The sequence below is a fragment of the Arvicola amphibius genome, chromosome 5 (assembly GCF_903992535.2).
Source record: "Arvicola amphibius chromosome 5, mArvAmp1.2, whole genome shotgun sequence".
Lineage (NCBI taxonomy): Eukaryota > Metazoa > Chordata > Mammalia > Rodentia > Cricetidae > Arvicola > Arvicola amphibius.
The window spans coordinates 151,864,727-151,882,524 of NC_052051.1; the positions used below are offsets into that span (position 1 = coordinate 151,864,727).

Below are 17,798 nucleotides of genomic sequence, written 5' to 3' on the forward strand. Positions count from 1 at the left end.
CAGAGATAGTGACTTTTTCTAAAACAGGTTTTCAAAAACTATTTTATTTCATGTATGTAATAAATGGCTGAAAAATAGAACATAAAAATACTTTGAGTTGGTTGAGATGCCTCTGGGTGATAAACATTGTAAATCCTTGTAAGGCCAATTGCTATGAATTTATTTTTCAAGACTAGTATTCATATACAATTATTAAATAGAAGATTTCACTAAGGTTGTAATACATGTAAAAAGAGAGATACACGTATTGTCAAACATCTCTCTTAAATTTCCTTTTCAAGCTGGAGATTACAAAAGATAAAAGACCAACAAGCAGTAACATTCAAAATTTAGGTAAGCCTACTATATATAAAGGACACACCCCTGCTATGAAATTCTGGACTCTGAATATGTATTGCTCTCATTGGTTAGTAAAGAAGCTGATTGGCCTATAGCAAGGCAGGATAAAGTTAGGCAGGACAATCAAAACTAGGGACGCTGGGATGAAGAAGGGCGAGTCAGGAGAGTCGCCTGCCAATGCAGAGAGAGCAAGATGGGCATGCCCATACTGAGAATTGGTACTAAGCCATTTGGCAAAGTATAGATGAAAAATATGCGTTAATTTAAATGTAAGAGTTAGCTAGTAATAAGCCTGAGCTATTGGCCAAGCATTTATAATTAATATTAAGTCTCAGTGCCAGTTATTTGGGAACAGGGGGTGGGGACAGGAAAACTCTGCCTGTACCTCTCCCCCGAACAGACATTAAAAACAGTTTAGCTCTTGCCCCTCGAAGTCAACAAGATCAGGGGACTTTGAGGCATTTCCTAAAGGGTCCAGAAACTCTGAGTGGCCACATCCTCCTGATTAGGGAGGTCATGGAGACACAGAAAATTTACATATGTAAAAGAAAGTAAATAGAAAATAGGAGGACAACAGCCTCAACTAAACTTACCATGGAGAGAAAAAGAGTGCATTTCTGGTCATCTACATGGTCTTAAACACATAACAGAAAAGTACAACTAAAGATTAAAATAATTTATAATAACAAATTCATAAACTAGGCGTTTGAAGACAAATATCCAGGTTTTAAGAGCACCGATTATACTCTCAGTACGAACCACTACCTCCCAGCTGTAATCAGATTAAAGGACTCTCATGCCCTTCCTAGCTGCAAACAAAATTCTGTTTGTATATTTCTGATAATTCTGCTATTGTCTCCTTTGATTTACAAGATCTACAAAATCAGACTGCAACCCTGCCAAATAGCACAACCCCAGGAATAAGCAGCTTTGCGGATATATCTCAGAGCTTTTATGGTCAAATGGTTTATGCCTATTATAATCTTAATAGTGAGTATGTTCATCTTTTAACCTACTTTCTGTCTTAGTATCTGTTCTATTGTTGTACGGAGATACTATGACCAAAGGAACTCTTATTTTACAAAAAGCACTTAAACACAGGTCTACTTGCAGTTTTAGAGGGTTAGTCTATGGTCATCATGGCAGGAAGCAGGCAGTCATGGCACCAGGAATGGTAGCTGAGAGCTTGCATCCTGATCAAAAGTCAAGCAGTCGAGAGAGATGTGTGCCTGGCCTGGGCTTTGGAACCCTCAAAGGTCACTCTAGTGACACACCTCCTCCAACAAGGCCACACCTGCCCAACCATACCACACTTCCGTACTTCCTAGGACTTCCCAAACAGTTCCACTAGCTTGATTTGCACCTCTGCCATCAACTGTGCAGAAAAGAAAGGATATAAAAAAAGACAATAAAACACCTGAAATTTGACCCCTGGAATCCACTGAAGATAGATATGAGAGCTAGGATAACCAGAGGTAGCAACAGGCAGTATTGCTTTTGTGAGGGTTTTTGTTTTCAGTGTACATCCACAACAGCAAAGCTGCCAGGAAGCTGATACAGCCCCAGAGTCTCAGTTTAGAGACCCTGAGTATTAAAGCAATCCCCTGGAGCTCTTCAGGCCAAATCATCCCTTGGTAAAGACTGCCTGTGAGTTCTCCACACTTTTAAGAAGGACGGCGATGAACATGTTTCTAGCACAGGAATCAGGGTAATTTGGCATGAGAGATCTGAAGAACACTTTGAGGAAGTAGAAATATTTAGGTTTTACAGAAGACAAGGTTAGTACAAAGCTCGGAAGAGCCTTCTAAAACAAGAGTTGCCTGGCAGCCGCAAGGCCTGTTCCTCGGGGCCCTAGAGCAGCAGCCCAATAACGTGCTAACATTTCGATGGGAAGTTTTATTCCTCTCAGGGACACTTCAGAAGAAAAGCTCAGAGTCCCCACACTTCTGGTGACACCCACTGTTTGGAAATGTGAGAGGAGTGTGGATCTATGAAGTCTTCTGACCGAAAGCTTCTTTTGCCAAGCCCCTGCCTACTGACCAAGTACTGATTCTAGCCTGCTTCTTCAATGGGCTTGGTTGTTTGTTCTCAGATCCCTGGTGGGAGTCTGAGCCTTGGCATATATAGATAAAGATATAGATAGATAGATAGATAGATAGATAGATAGATAGATAGATAGATAGATAGATAGATAGAGATAGAGATATAAAACAAGTGACACCCGAAACTCAGTGTGACAGTAGCCCACCACTGGGACATCCCAGAGAAGTAGGTAGGATGAGTCAAAGTCCCAAATAAAGTGTCTTCTACTTCCCTGTCTCCCTAAGTACAGAGGTGGGGGAAACCATGAAGAGCTCCATTGTTCACTTGAATAGATCGCCCTGACCCACTAGGAAAATCCCTCCTCTAAGTTAGACCCCCAGAGTCCAGGATATGGTGAACAGCCTGCGATTTCAGATCTAGTTTCTCATTCCCAACACTCAACAGGTAAACCAGCCGGCCTGCCATGAAGGCTGCTTGCAATCCTGCACACACTTCTCTTCAAAAGCGGAATATTTTTACTGTCAAGGTACAAGGACCCTTCTTAAGGGTCAGAGGGCATACCTCCTAGGCCTCCCTGTGCAGGAGACAAAGGCCATCTAGGAAAACTACCCAATAAACAAGGTCTAGAAAACACCCTGAAGCAATCTGTAAATGATACTAATGATGATTATCAAGTGGCCTCACAAGGTAGGAACTGCTTGGACTTTTTCAGAGCAAAGAAAGGCCTCCATTGTTTCCCAGGGAAGGTCACAGACCAATGGGGAGCTGAGCGAAGTTAACTGGGCAGGGAGGTACTGCTAGGGTTCATAGGCAGAGGGTGGGGTGGGGGTGTGGTATGATGCAGCAACATACTGCAGCTTCAGAGAGAAACGTTCAGGGGGTCCTTGCCCTCACGGGATCTTCTGGAATGCTGGTAACTGGAATGCTACCCAAGAGACAGGACTCCTGCAATGCGTGTGCCCCTAGCAGACCATATTCTGACACATATTGATGGGACTGTGTCTCAGCTTGCATACCTTTGGCACTAGGGGCTGGCTGCTTCTCTTCCCAATGCTTTAGTACCCTTGTTATAATGTCATCTGCTTGAGAGTCCATGTGGGTGTCTGTGTGTCGAGGCTCTAACTGTGTGAACCTCCACTCATCACCTAGGGACCCCACAGGCTCACTGTCACTCTCTGAGGGTCAATGTGAAGCCCCTCCTCTAAACAGATGACCCTGTACAAACGATGAGTTTATAGTTTATGATGGATAACAAAACCACAGAAGTCCACGGCTTAATGCTTCATGGTAAGTGCACACCTTTATTCAATGCTGCCAGAAGCTAGTAGCTAGGTCTCTGGCCATGGCTATGAGAGTGCAGCCACAGCCCTGTGATCTGGCCAGAGCTGCCTTCAACAGTACCCAATACCCCCTAGGCAAATAACCTGTAGGCGAACAAAGGTTGGCGGGCATGTCCTGAGATGTTCTGCATGTAGCTCTTTGCATTAAAACAAACATATATATATATATATATATATATATATATATATATATATATATATATATTTTTTTTCAAGAAATGCAAGCCAGTCCTTGAGGTGCATGCCTGTAACCCCAGCACTGGAGGATGGAGCCGGGAGGATGACTTAAGGCCTGGACAACACAGCAAAACCTTGTTTCAGAAAAACAAAAAAGGAACTAGGAAATGAAACTAGAGGTTTTGTGGGAAAGCGGGGCCAGCAGGACTTGCTGTGGGCGTGAGCTGCAGGGCTGGAGAAGGGGCCCACTTCGCGAGAACAGCAGTCTGGCTGCTGCCAGCGGAGCTGCATGTGCCAGCGCGACCTCTGACACTTCAGAACTTTCCTTCTGAATCACCGCTTCACACAGCAGTAATCTTGGTTTGTGACCTGAATGAGCGCAGAGACAGAGGACCTTTAACACATCTCTAAATAAACCCCATAGCAACCTTCCCGCTAGCTCACCACTGCCACCACCCAAACCTCGTCATTGAGCATCAGCAGGTATAGGTGCCGACACCGGGTGTCCTTCATCTCACATATGCAGCATAGCCCGAGCCACCTGGAGTACACTGCTGTGCAGGTCATTGTGCCTGTGCCACAGGGAGAGATCTCTGATGCATCGTCAGAGAAATGAAAGACAGGAATCTAAGCAAGGAATGCTGGCCAAGGAACAAGCCCTTCCCCCACAGTGGTAACAAGGAAGTGTTGTGTGGTTCCTGACCTCCATAGAGTCCATGCCATCAGGAAGGACTAGGCTAGCCTGACCTATCACAGACTTTCACTGTGGAGTCCTCCCTTGGAGCATGCACCTGGTCACTGAGGGAAAACTGTCTAGGGTGGTCATTTCCCCTCAACAGCGCTCTGGTTTCTTTCTGGTCCTTGTAGCACATTGATCCTGAGTGACCCAGAGATCACCAAATAAATAAATACTAAAAAGTCCGTGGGGAAGACCAAGGAGGAGGAGAAATTAACTAGCTAGATAATAGAAAATCCGAGAGGAAGTAGGCCAGCGTGATGATTTAAACCCGTAGAGAGTCCCAAACCCAGAAAACAAAACAAAATAAACAGCAACAGTCAAAAAAGAAACCAGGGTCATGGTGGGAAATAACTAAAACAACAGAATATTCTTATTCTCTTTGAGCATAAGGTGGGAAAATCTCACGGCTTTGAAAGCTCAGCTACGCCCTGCCCTCTATGACTTAAGGGCTTTCCTATACTGGGGGAGGCAAGGCGGTCAGGGGTGGAGGAAACACTTTGATGATGAAACTCGTTGCCGAGATTGAGGTCAAACGTCTACATATATTATAACTGTCAGTCTTAAATGGGATGCCGGGCCGGATGGGCAGAATGGCTCTGGACATTTTCCATGAGAATACAGACTTAGAGACTGGGGTTTTAATGATGAAAACAGAGCTGGTTCTGGGGTCCCATGAAATAATCTCTGTTGCTCGGGGAAACAATGCTTCTAGGGGAGGGTCACACACCCCACAGGTGCTATTTCAGTTATGAAATAACCCAACGATCTTCCCTCACTAAACATTTCCTGGGTGATGAATAAGTAAGAATGTGTTACTTTACAAGGATAAATAAACAAATCCAGGCAGAAATAATTAATCAAGAAGATAAATTCAGCCTTTCGCTTTGAAATGTTGGCAAGACCTGCCCTGCAGGCCAGGTGCAGCTGTCCTGAGAGAAGAATCAGAGACACCCAGGAGTTGGAGACATTACGTCCCCATGCTCAGACCACTGACACACTAGGAAGAGACAAGAGAAGGCACTGTCCCCAATAATGGCAACAGTGGGCCACCTGAGTCAGGGCAGGAAGTGGGGCTCAGATTGATGCTCACAGTGACCTGACTGGAAAGGGGAACCATGGCTGGACAATCTCAACTCCTAGAAGACACTAGCGAGGTGAATCTCAGTCTTAATTCCTGCCTAGGGGTCCCCATCCACCCACTTCTCACCTATTCAGTACACCCACTACCACAGAGAGCCAGGAAAGAAATGTGCTGCTCCACCTTTCCCAGAAATGGTACAGAACACTAGAGAAGATTCTCTCTGCTTAGCCTCACTTTACCCAACAGCCCCTTCTCCCTTTCTGTACCCAAACAAGCATTCTCCCCATCCAAATCCTTCTGCCTGGTGTTATACTTACAGAGTCAAGGAAAAGCCATTCATTCCTCTATAGCTGATGCTAGCCTTCCTTCCCATCCATAGCATCGGACAGCCTTATTTCTGCCCAAACTCATGTGTTTGACACAAGGAGGCACTGTGTGAGGATGAGTAAGCCATGGCTTCCCAGAAGAGAATCAGCCCAGACCCATGATGGCAGCCAATGTGAGGACAAGGCTGCGTCCTATGCATAGTCTTCATACAGGGACCCCGATAATATGAGGTGGGAGCCCTTGGAACTAGAAGAAATGATTTCTCCTGACTTAACCAGCAAGGGAAAAATTAATATGTCAAAGAAACATGAAATTGAAGTTATATTCTCATCAAAGACAAATTTAACAACATCCCTACGGGAAAACAATACTGATGTTCATGGAAAAGCTAAAGAAAAGGCATCCAAAGGTGACCTTGCCAGGCTAGCTGGTATGCGAGTGGCCACCCTGTAGTCCTAACTGTTTAGGGACTGAATTGCATCAGCTTTCGAGTAGAACAGAACCAGCTCCAAAGGCTGCCTTACCCATTCCAGTTCATGCTCCTTCCAAGCAATGCCGACCATGAAGTCCTTCTCTCTCAATGAATACTTACAGGCAAGATTAGACATGCTCAGGGTAGCATAAGAAGGGGAGAAGGGATGAAGGGAGGGAAGGGAGAAAATGTATAGCTCAATAAAAACAGAAAAAAATGATTAAAAAAAAAGAAGAAGAAGAAGAAGATTTACAGGCAAGGTCTGTCATAGAGGCTGACAAAGGAGGTGACTCCAAGCCACTCAGTCAATAGAGGGCCAGCAGGTGATACAACTCAATAAATCCAAACTCTTTCATGGTGACATGTGTTGAAACAAATTAGACTTTTCCCTTTCGTCTTTCAAGTTATATCATTTAGAAATTTTCATCTAGAGTTGCCAGATGAGGAAACTGGGCTTCAGCAAAGTTATAACACAGATTCAAATAAGCAGAACAACTTGGCAGTAGTGAATGTGTCTAGGATGCCCTACCCTTTCCCTTGCAGCTGAACTTAGACCAGCGTCTCTAATCCCCTGTCTTCACACAGCGCTGCTAAGCGTTAAGCTGAGAGCATCCTCAGATCTGTCTGTGCCAGAGCTCTTAGCCTCGTATGTGTCTTGAACTGGATCTTGACTCTAAAAATTTATCTTCACGTTCTCTGCTGTCTTTAGAGAGGAAGCCAGACAAAGCCCAAGCTCCTATGTTACTGACCTGACCTGAGTAACTTTAAGATGCAGCAGTGTTGGTGAACTGACCAGAAAATAAGACACTTATCTGTCATGTCTCTGCAAAGCCCTGGAAGTATGTTCTGAGAATCTACACCCACCCCACACTGCCATTACATTTCAATGAATGGATAGTCACGAGCTCTCTCCTGAGAGTCATCCAGCCCCCTATGCTAAGTCCCAACACTTGTCAGACAAGTCCATCAGCCTTGAGACAGTGGATTGCTCTCTCCAGGAGTTCTTCCATCGAAGTGGCTATGTTCCCCAACCATCCTCAAATGTTTTCCAGTTTGGAAGATTAGTTCCTAAGTTTGGAATGAGAGTACCACAGAATGGTGGGTATTTGTCTCCTCACCCCAAAGTTGAACATCACGTGTAACTACTACGCACACAGTGAAGCACGTGTTTGTGATGGGCAAGTCACATTACAATTTTCCCAGGGAGCTTTCCGCTCTAGAACAGAAACTCAAGTGGAACCCAATCTAAGCTCTCTCTGCCTGAGACTGTCAACAATCACCCGAACAAGCTATTAATCCCTTCGCTTAAAGAGAAAAGAACAGACGGTACCAATCAACTTCTGCCACTCTCCCCAGACTTGACTCCTGAGTCACTCAAGACAAACTAAAAATGAAACAAAACCCTTGCTATCCTGAAACTTGTCTTCCCCCTAAGTCAATTTGATAAGCATTTCCGGAAGAGGAGTAACTGTGTGTGCGCACATGAATTCAGAGACTGACGGCAAGTGCTCTCCCCAATTGCTCTCTGCTTTATTTTTTGAGAGACAGGGTCTTTCTCTAGACCTGGAGTTTAGCAAGACTAGCTGTCCAGGAAGCCCCAGACACTTTTTTTTTGATGTGGGTTCTGGGATCCAAAGGCAGATTGTTATGCATGCGTGAGGAGCTCTTTACTGACTGGGCTTTCTCCTCAGCCTGAAACATTTTGTATAAGACCCAGTTAGTAAACAGTTTAAGCTCTATAGGCCACAGTGTCAGGGTGACAGCTGCCCAACTCCGCCATTGCAATAATAAAGCAGTCACAGACAAAAATGTAATCAAGTGGACTTGGCCTCACTCCATTAAAACTTTATTTACGGACACTGAAATTTGAATTTCAAAGAAGTTTGAATACTTCAAAAATATTTTCCTTTCTTTGATTTTTAAAAATCTTTGTAGAAATGTAAAAACCAATTTTTGTATGTGGGCTGTAGAAAAACAGGAAGGAGGCTGGATTTGGCCCACAGGGCTGTGGTTGCCAACCCTTGCTCAATGTCAGAATATGCATCCAAATGCCCCCAAGAAAACATCCCCACCCACTCGAGGGCCAGGTCGACGTGGCCTCTTGGCAGTTTGTAGAGTAGGACTTGGTTTTATGCACACATCTTCAAAATAGGGCTCACTTCACTAAGATCACCAAAAGACTAGATCTCAGAAGCAGGTACCAGTCTCTTAGTCCCATGACACTATCTCCATCCTTCCTCTGCCTGTGTCACCCATCACATATTTCTGATTTATGTAAGGCATACTCTGCAAGAACACATCACTGAATTTGTCCAAACAAATGACAAGCAAGGTTTCCACACATACCCTCAACTTCAGCTTTTGCTTGATCTCTGAAAAATGACAGAAATCTGGAGGGCAATAGAATTAGTATTCTAATTCAATGGAGATAAGGGAATGTTCATGTCATTAAGGAATTACAACCGCATGCTAATAACTTTATTCGTTCATTCCTAGAAAGTAACAACTTCCCGTGTGAATAAATGTGGTTAAGATGCAGCTACACAATATTAAACACGCTTCTAAGAGCTAAAACATTTTGTAAGCTGCCCCATCACAGTGACGTCATAAAATGACATCATAAAACATGACTGGGCATTGGAATCTGCACCCCCCCCCCTTTCTTTTCCACTCTGCCCAACTGTGAGGCATAAAAATGCTTACCACACAAGACAAACCACATATTCGAATAAGGGATTTCATCTTTCTTTCTAACAAAAACACCTCACTTCCTGTATGAGAATGGCTGGCCTCATTCACACTTTGGTTTGAACTAAATTCAGGTTTGAACACACAAACTGTGAGCTGCTACTCCAATCCCAGCATGGAGGGAATGGAGAGAAAGTAACCACAGACCAGGATACCCCATACCCCACCCCCACACCACCACATCCCATCTCCACACAGGCAAATCAATGGCACAAAAAGAACTGGGCCACCTCAGTGGTCAAAGGAAACAGTACTCATTTTCAAAGCTGAAGACACACAACTCTGAAGCAACAATGTCGCCCTATAAGAGACTCCAAAGTTCCTGTTAGGTATGAAGATAACCTTTGTTTTCAAAACAGAGAACTCATTAACCACCACAACGTTGTAATGGGAGGAGGGGAGTGTGTGACCCAAATGCTCTGGCAAATGAAGCCAACGTTGCTCCTCTCTGTCCTAAACACTATCACAGCGGTGGACCAACTGCCCTGGTTTCCTGGGACGGAGGCAGCTTCTGTGAGGAGTTGTCACCCCTGGCAAAAGCTTCTGCAGGCTCAGAGCTCTGACTTTCGCTGCACACTCCCAGTGTAAACACCTGCCAGTGGACGGCACAGCTCTGCCCTCAAGAAGTACTATGGCTTTGGCTCATGTTGTAGAATGGATGCCAGGAAGCCCACTGAGGACAGGACCATTCCAGGGCACTGTCAGACCACTTGAAGCTGTTCCACCACATCAGGCACGCATCAGTAAAAGACAGAACCTGATTAGTACCTATCACCTGGATGCAAAAACCTCGTCAACGAAAGTCTCTTTCAGAGCCATCCCCAGGCCTCAAAGATTCCTGAATGCAAAAGCTTTCTAGACTGGGTCTGTCTTCTTCTATCACAGGCTGAGAAGCATATTCATCCCCAGAGGGGAGGTCACCATAGTTACACACACACACACACACACACACACACAATAGTTCAATAAGAATATGGATCCATTCATTCCCAATGAACTGATACTATCCAGCAACTTTATCTGCAGGCCTGTGTTTGACGTCTAGTTGGGCAGTGGACAGGACTCACTTCACACAGAGCCTTAAGATTTAACCATGTCTCAGGCTGGGATTCTGTCATTCAGTCATTGGTACCCCAGACCTTCACCTTCTCTAGTCCCCCCCCCCCCATTCATATTGCCCTCTGATGGCTATCTTTCAGGATGACTGTCTCTGGGCCCTATAGAAGCCTCCATCACAATGAAAATGGCTCCTCATTGCGTTCGGCTCAGGAAGACCTACAGCGCTAACAAATGAAACCAAGAGCCGACTATGACACTCCTGACTGACCAGCCAAGAGAACAGATGCAGATGTTAAGATGAAACAAAACAAAAACGTATCTCAAACTTTTGCAGGACTTGGCTGCCTTGGCCTGTAGGCTATTACCCAGTAAACAGGATGTGCTCCCAAATTGTAATTTCCCAGTGGCTTATGTTCCCTAGGTGAGTATAAAATATAAAATGATCAGCTCAGCATTATACAGATTATATCAGAGACTTGGCCACAGGCCCTAAATATTTCATCAAAGAGGCTAGTGATTCAAAAGTAAATATATTCAAAAGTAAATTGACCTTTAAAAGTTGCTGAGAGAATAGCAGAAACAGGAACAACACCAAACCCGCAAGGCATGGTTTCCTACCTTCTTTTTGGAGTGGTTTCTTTCTTCTTCCTTTATAGCTTTGCTATTTTTCCCAGCACGGGACACCTTCTGGTCCCCAGACTGCTTTATGGTGATCTTGATCTCAGGGGGGCATATATAGTTCTCCAAGTTTTTGGGGGGTTTCTTGGCCCGCTTTGTAGTCTGAATCTTCAGCTTCAAACTCCCCTCGGTGAAGTTGGCCTCTTTGATAGAGAACTCCTGTTCTTCCAAACCATCTCCAGCCACCCATTTTTCACTGTCTGCATTCGAGTTGCAATCCACATCTCGTCCTGAGCCCAGCTCATCCTCCTCCTCTGGCTCCATGCGTTCTCCACCCACTGAGATACCTTTCAAGGGCTCTCCGGAACAGCCAGGAGCTGCTGGGGACTTGGAAGAGGAGCCTGGAAGGAATTCTGACTCGCTCCCTCTTTGCCGGGAGTGGCTTAAAATTTCCCTGGACTCCATGATAATCCTACAGTCTTCTGGAGTTCTTGGGAGGGGGAAGGGATGAAGGGAAGTGGGAAAAAGGTCAGAAGAGAGGACACCCAAAATTCCAAGAACAAAGCAGTCCAGCTGCTGGGTTCAATGTCCCAAGAACGGAGATGCGGTGACGTGCTCAGAAGATGTCAGATCTAAAATTGAGAAGTAGAGCGGTAAGTGGCTATGGTAGGAAAGAACTGCACCCCAAAATATCCAATCCCAGTTTCTAAAGTCCATCCCACATGCCTACAGCGTCGGTCCGAAAGTTTACATACCCAAACTGAATCTTACGAGAGCACAGGGAAAGCATATTCACATGCACCGTCAAAATGGGTTATTAGTAATGTTTATGGCTCCAGGCCCACTAATAAAGATAAGAGAGGTAAGTCCTCAGCCAGTAACAACTAGAGGTTTCTCACACTGAAGCCACACGGGACGGAACTCTGTCACCAGTAAAACCAACCACAATGAAAGGAAACTCAGTGCTGATACAGGTCTGTGGGAACTGTATCCGGGTGGCTTCTGCTGTTACTTCCCTCATTCATCTGAGGAACACTATGCAAGATGAAGAGCACTCTCAGCTGTCCCTGAGAAGCCCCACCCCCACCCCCTATCTAATGGACGGGCATCCTTTAGTCCTGACTGTTCCTTGTCACATGTCATTACTTAAATCAAACAGTATCTCCTCTATGCAAAGCTTCCTAGGTTTTGTTTCTGCTTGTTTGTTTCATTTTGCTTTGGGGGTTTCGTCTTTCACACTGTGAGACCAGGTCTCATTTCCTAGTGCAGGCTGGCCTAGAAATCACTGTGTAGCTCGGGCTGAACTCCAGTTTGTGGCTATATTCTTGACCCAGTCCACCAAATACTGGAATTTTCCATGTGGGCTACCACACCTGGCAATCTATCTCTTAAACTTGGCTGTACTGAAAGTTGATAAGAAAACCCAAAAGAGTTCAATGGGAAATCACTAATTACTCTGGGATCGATGCAGACTTTTAAATGTTTGTATCTGCAGAAACATATGATAGCTAATCATTCCCATCATTTATATAAAATAGCCATTGATACATTTTTTTCACTCTCCTTTCTTGTTCCTTAGATGAAGCCAATTTTGTCCCCAGAGCAGAAGAGCAAACAAGAGAGAAGCAACACTTCACAAGTCATCCAAAGTGTCAGGAATCCCTCCAACATCTTCCGCCCTCTTCCCTCCAAGATAAGAAGAAAAAAGACCAGGCTTTTTCCAGATGATCCCAGGGCAAACCAACTATCCTCCTCTCTGGCTCACCTCCATGCCTATTTTATTTCTTCCCTAGTTCAGACTCATAATTGCAAAAGCCAAAGGCAAACCCAGCTGTAAATCTGTAAGAGAAAGCCCAATGCTGCACAGCTATGCAAACCGCCATATCTTCTAGTTGGGATCCCATTATTCCCGAGTCTTCTCACCCCACTGAGCACACTCCCTGTCGCCAGCAGGAAGCTTTTCTACATGTTTTCTCTTCCCACCTCTGAGTCCATCAGTTTAAAGAACCGGTCATCAAATGTGCCTCCCCAGTGTGCTCAATGAGGCTTGTAAGGACACATTGAGAACGCCAAGAACTGGAACATGACAGCTAAGTATGTGGCTTCTGGCTCTGGAACGAGCATCTTCTCAGCTGGTATCTGGTGAGAGAGCCAGAAGAAGAAGTAGCCTAGGTCAGAAGCCTCCACACATGCCATGGAGGTTTGCAGAGAAGCCTACAAACACACTCAGATCCTGGAAATAGCTTGGCCCTGTGGATGACCACATTTATAAGAAGTTTCAGTGTGGGAAAAGCAATAGTACAGTTTTCCTCTGAAAGTAGAAAGATTGCTCTAATAAAATCAGGAGCACCTTTGCAGAGGTTACCAAAAACCACGAAACAGCCACCTGTGACTGAGGCGGCCAACAAGAGAACAGAGACTGTAGTTAGAACACACGACACTGCCCCCTCTCTCTCTCTCTCTCTCTCTCTCTCTCTCTCTCTCTCTCTCTCTCTCTCTCTCTCTCTCTGTCTGTCTGTCTCTCTCGTCTTCATCTCTAGTATACAAATACGCCTATATTCCTGAAATATTTTATTTTATAAAATGTCACATTTAAGCCAACTATGGTAGTATATGCCTGTGATCCCGGGATTTGGAGGAAGGAAGAACACAAATTCAAAGCCAGCCGGCCTTTGTAGTAAGTTACAGAACAGCCAGAAGTATATAGCAAGATCCTACTTCAGAACCCACAAGCAAAAGTCTTATCGAGTCAACATCTATTGATTCCTTTCTCATCAGGGCAGATAGCAGCGTAAAACCCTAAGGTATCAAGATGCCTTAGGACCTGACCCTGCTCATGGCAGGGAGAGTCCAGTTGGTTTCTCTCGGTCTACACTCCAGCTCCAAATACATTGGAAGGCATTTCCCACCCTCTAAGGACCGCAATGCCCAAGGCTTACTCCCTGAGGCAGGAATCATCACCATTACACTTCAATTCCCCCAGTAACTAGTACCTCCAGGCAAATGTGCCAATACAGGAGGTCAGATAAGGGAAAGACTTCCTCAGAAGCTCTTAGCAAGCCACCTGGACCTCAAACCAGACCAGGGAGGCATTGAGATAAGATAAAACACAAACTATGGATGAACAGATAGGCTATGATATGGCTATATAACTATTATTAAGAAAGTGCCCCCCATGTAAAAATGACTGGCTTCAGATTTTCATATACTTAACTGCATGAATCAATAACTATTTAGATGCAGTAGTAAAGACCCATAAAAATGAAGATCTGATACAAGAAGTGTTTCCCAAATCCTCTGAAGATCCTAAGATACAATAAAAATATCATTTCCCTCAAGAAGAAAACACTCTTGATTGGAAATTTGAAAAACAACTCTGAAAAAGGCTATGGCACCAGTGCAGGAGAGCTACAGCACCAATGCAGGAGAGCTACAGCACCAACGCAAGAAAGCTACGGCACCAGTGTAGGAGAGCTATGGCACCAATGCAGGAGAGCTACGGCACCAATGCAGGAGAGCTACGGCACCAATGCATGAGAGCTACGGCACCAATGCAGGAGAGCTACAAGAAGAGCACAGGCTCTTGCTGGGACCTTGGGCAACTATTAAAAGAAAGATGGAAAACTTTGTGGAAATGGGATGCTGGAGTGATGGTGATGATTAACGGGGCCCCATAAGCAAGAGGATCTGAACCCACTCTAATACAAGGTGGCTTGCTTGTAATTCCAGCCTTGGGCGGTGAGGACAAGGTTTCCAGGAGCGAACCGGCTATGAAGAGCGATCATAGCAATCTCAGGCCTTCACACACACACACACACACACACACACACACACACACATACACACACACACACACACACATCACACAGTTGCATGTAGGCAGGAATACATGCATGCATGCACACACATACACACACACTTGCCTATGTTCAAATATACGCACATACTACAGTTAGCTACTCCAAGAAAAGAATTAAAGAGTGGGGGAACGAAGAAAGACAATAGCAGCGTACAGTTTAAGGCAACATATGAGCCAGGAACATGTAGGATTGTGTTAATGGAGCAACTGGGGTGTGGCTACGGCGTGTGGCAACAAGTGGACTTGTGAGAAGCACAGCAAACAAAGGGTTACAGCGGGATCATGAAGTCCTTGAGTGACAGAGACACTAGTGAGTGTGCATTTCATCTTACAAGCACTGGGAAGTCAGCAGGGGAAAGAACTCTTTCTAAGCTTCTTTGGGGGCAGTGCAAACCTCATACCACTGCAGAATTGGGAAACCTAAACAAAGCAGTCAGATGACACCCTGCTGAAAACTGATTGTGCTTTCTTGAGGACCTGGACCAGCTGGACTTTGGGGGACAGCTGTGGTTTCTCATAACACGTACTATAGATAAACTGATAAGACCATTTCAAATAGTTTCAGGCTCTACAAACCTCTATTCCAGACCTACCATCCTGGTCCCTCATATTCAGAGTCCAGTCCCAGACTGCATTAGTGACTAAGCTGAACAGTCGCTCAGTTCAAACCTGTCTCCGCGGTGTTCTCTCTGTGCTGGCCTCTGCATAGAATCGGGCCTCACATTTGCTGTCATTGATCCGTGCAATCCCCAGCGTACGAGCAGTCCTCTCTAAAAGTTTGTGCCATGAAGAAGGAATGAAAAATTAACAGGCCGAATGAACCCTGAGCCTTTCCATCATTCCAGGTTGTTCCACAGTATCTACATCTCCATAGTAACAATTTTACAAACTCTGGGAGACGGCCCTTATGTCCTGACCTGACTTACATTTCACCTGTCTGTACAGATTGCCTCTAAATGTCCATCTTACATCGTCTTCTAGTTGTTTTGAGCACATACATTTTGTTTGCTTTTATTTATTTATTTATTTTTCTAATTCAACAGCAGCTGAGTCTCAGGCTGAGGCCAGCTGCAATTGAATAGTGCTCACATTCACCTCATTTCCATCCTGGGATGAAGCCTTTGGAAGGTTTCTAGAAGTTCTTTCTGAATTTTCACCCATGACAGCTATTCAAATTCCTTCTCCAGCCTTAGCTCCACCTACCTAGCAAGCCCTTGTCAAACTTTCTGCCTATCCTGGGGCTAAAGATCCAGATCCTGTGTCCACATGAACCCCATCACTTGAAAAATTCTAAAATAAATTGGGTGGTGGTGGTACACGCCTTTAATCCCAGCACTTGGAAGGCAGAGGCAGGCACACCTCTGAGTTCAAGGCCAGCTTGGTCTACAAAGTGAGTTCTAGGAGAGCCAGAGAAACCCTGTCTAGAAAAACAGAAAATAAGCTAACAAAAAAAGTCCTAAAACAAGTAAAACTTTCAATAGCACAGAGCGAAGAAACGTAAGCTGTCTGGCTCACAAAGCTGCTGTTCCTCAGTCACCCCCGCACATACCTGCCAGCCTACACCCCGTGTGAGTTTTGTGGTGGGTCTGGGAGACAACTCCCAGTCCCCCTTGTGAAAAGCCCCTGCCAACACACGCATGTGAGCACAATCAAACGCTCAGAGCTGGGGGAGCCCTGGCAAGGTGAAAGCATTTTGACCTGTTCACATTCCTGCAATTGGTGGCTGCCTCAGAGAGGCCAGCACACAATGAACACTCTGTCCTTCGTTTCCTGCCTCCAGTGCAGTACAGGCTGACCCTTCTGAGGCCGCCTGCAGGGCTGCCATGCAGGGACTGAGACGATAAAGGTGGCTTAGGAAATAAGGCTTCGGCAGGTCCTAAGAAGCAGCAGAGCAAGGACAGGACAGAGTGTGCACAATGAGACCAGAGTGTGGCAATGGGCTCTCTACCCCAGCTCTAGCATTCAAAGGCAGTAAAATTCTAGCTAGACAAGCCACTCTGAGTGTCTGATCCCACACTCCGCTCAACAACTATGTAACAGGCAGTCTTATGCAGCTTCGCTTTGCACAGCCATGGGCCTACGGGGACACTTCAAATTGAACAGTTTGAACCCACAGCAGTATTTCTCTAGTGCCCAGGGAAAACCCACATGGCTAGATGTTGCTCATACTCAGGGGAGCCCTAAACAGTACCTCCTCCCTCCCTTCCAAATCTGCAAGATACAGAGATGTTTCCTATCTGAAAAATGCTGCTGCTGCCTGGGAAACGCTTACTTAGATTCCGAGCCTGGTGGGAATGATGTCTACTCTCAAGCTACACAAACTGAGTCAGGGTCCGGGTTGGCAGGGCAGGTGCTTTTGGCTTTCCCCAGCTTCTAGGTACTGGAGGGACTGGGGTCTGAAAACCAGTGTCTCAGATTTCCCCTACGCAGCGCCCTGACCACAGAGTGCTTCCTAATCTGTATTTGCAGGTAGCTTCTCTCAGTCTCCTAAGAGCAGGTATCCATTGCGTTCGAGCCATTTAGCATCCCAACACCCAGCATAGCATCTAGCACCAGAACAGACATTCACGGCTTCTGCTGGACCAAAGAGAAAAATGAAAACCCGAGCTTGACTTCCCAGTTTCATCCACCTCCCCCTTTTGTTTGGCTCCCGGATCATCATCACATCCCGGCCATTGCCACCCTGACTACTGCTTTCCAAATCTGCAATATGGCAGAAATAGACAAAGCCCTTGGCATATTCAACTGGAATCACAAGATATGATTTATGGGCTTCCCTCTGTCTCTTAGGAACCCTCATGGGACCCCTGTCAACCTCAGTGTCTGAACAGCAGTAGGAAAATGTTTTGTCTTTCTTAGCTTCCCCATTGGAAGTTCACATGGATTTGTTGATAGTTCAATTCTATGCTTCTTAGGTTAAAATAACTTTCCAAAAGTACACACCTCACAAGCCCTTAATGGCAAACAGTCAGAAATGCAGCCAGGACCTCGCTCCT

The 17,798-nt window shown here is 45.3% G+C and overlaps 1 protein-coding gene across 1 annotated transcript in view; it reads right to left on the minus strand.

Annotated features, from left to right (window-relative positions):
- Positions 1-11,408, minus strand: part of Setbp1 (SET binding protein 1) — a 321,531-nt gene extending 310,123 nt beyond the window's left edge. Inside the window, exon 1 of the mRNA XM_038332182.1 lies at positions 10,944-11,408. Coding sequence (XP_038188110.1) covers positions 10,944-11,408 — 465 coding nt within the window. The remainder of the gene's footprint in view (positions 1-10,943) is intronic.
- Between the last annotated feature and the right edge of the window lie 6,390 nt (positions 11,409-17,798).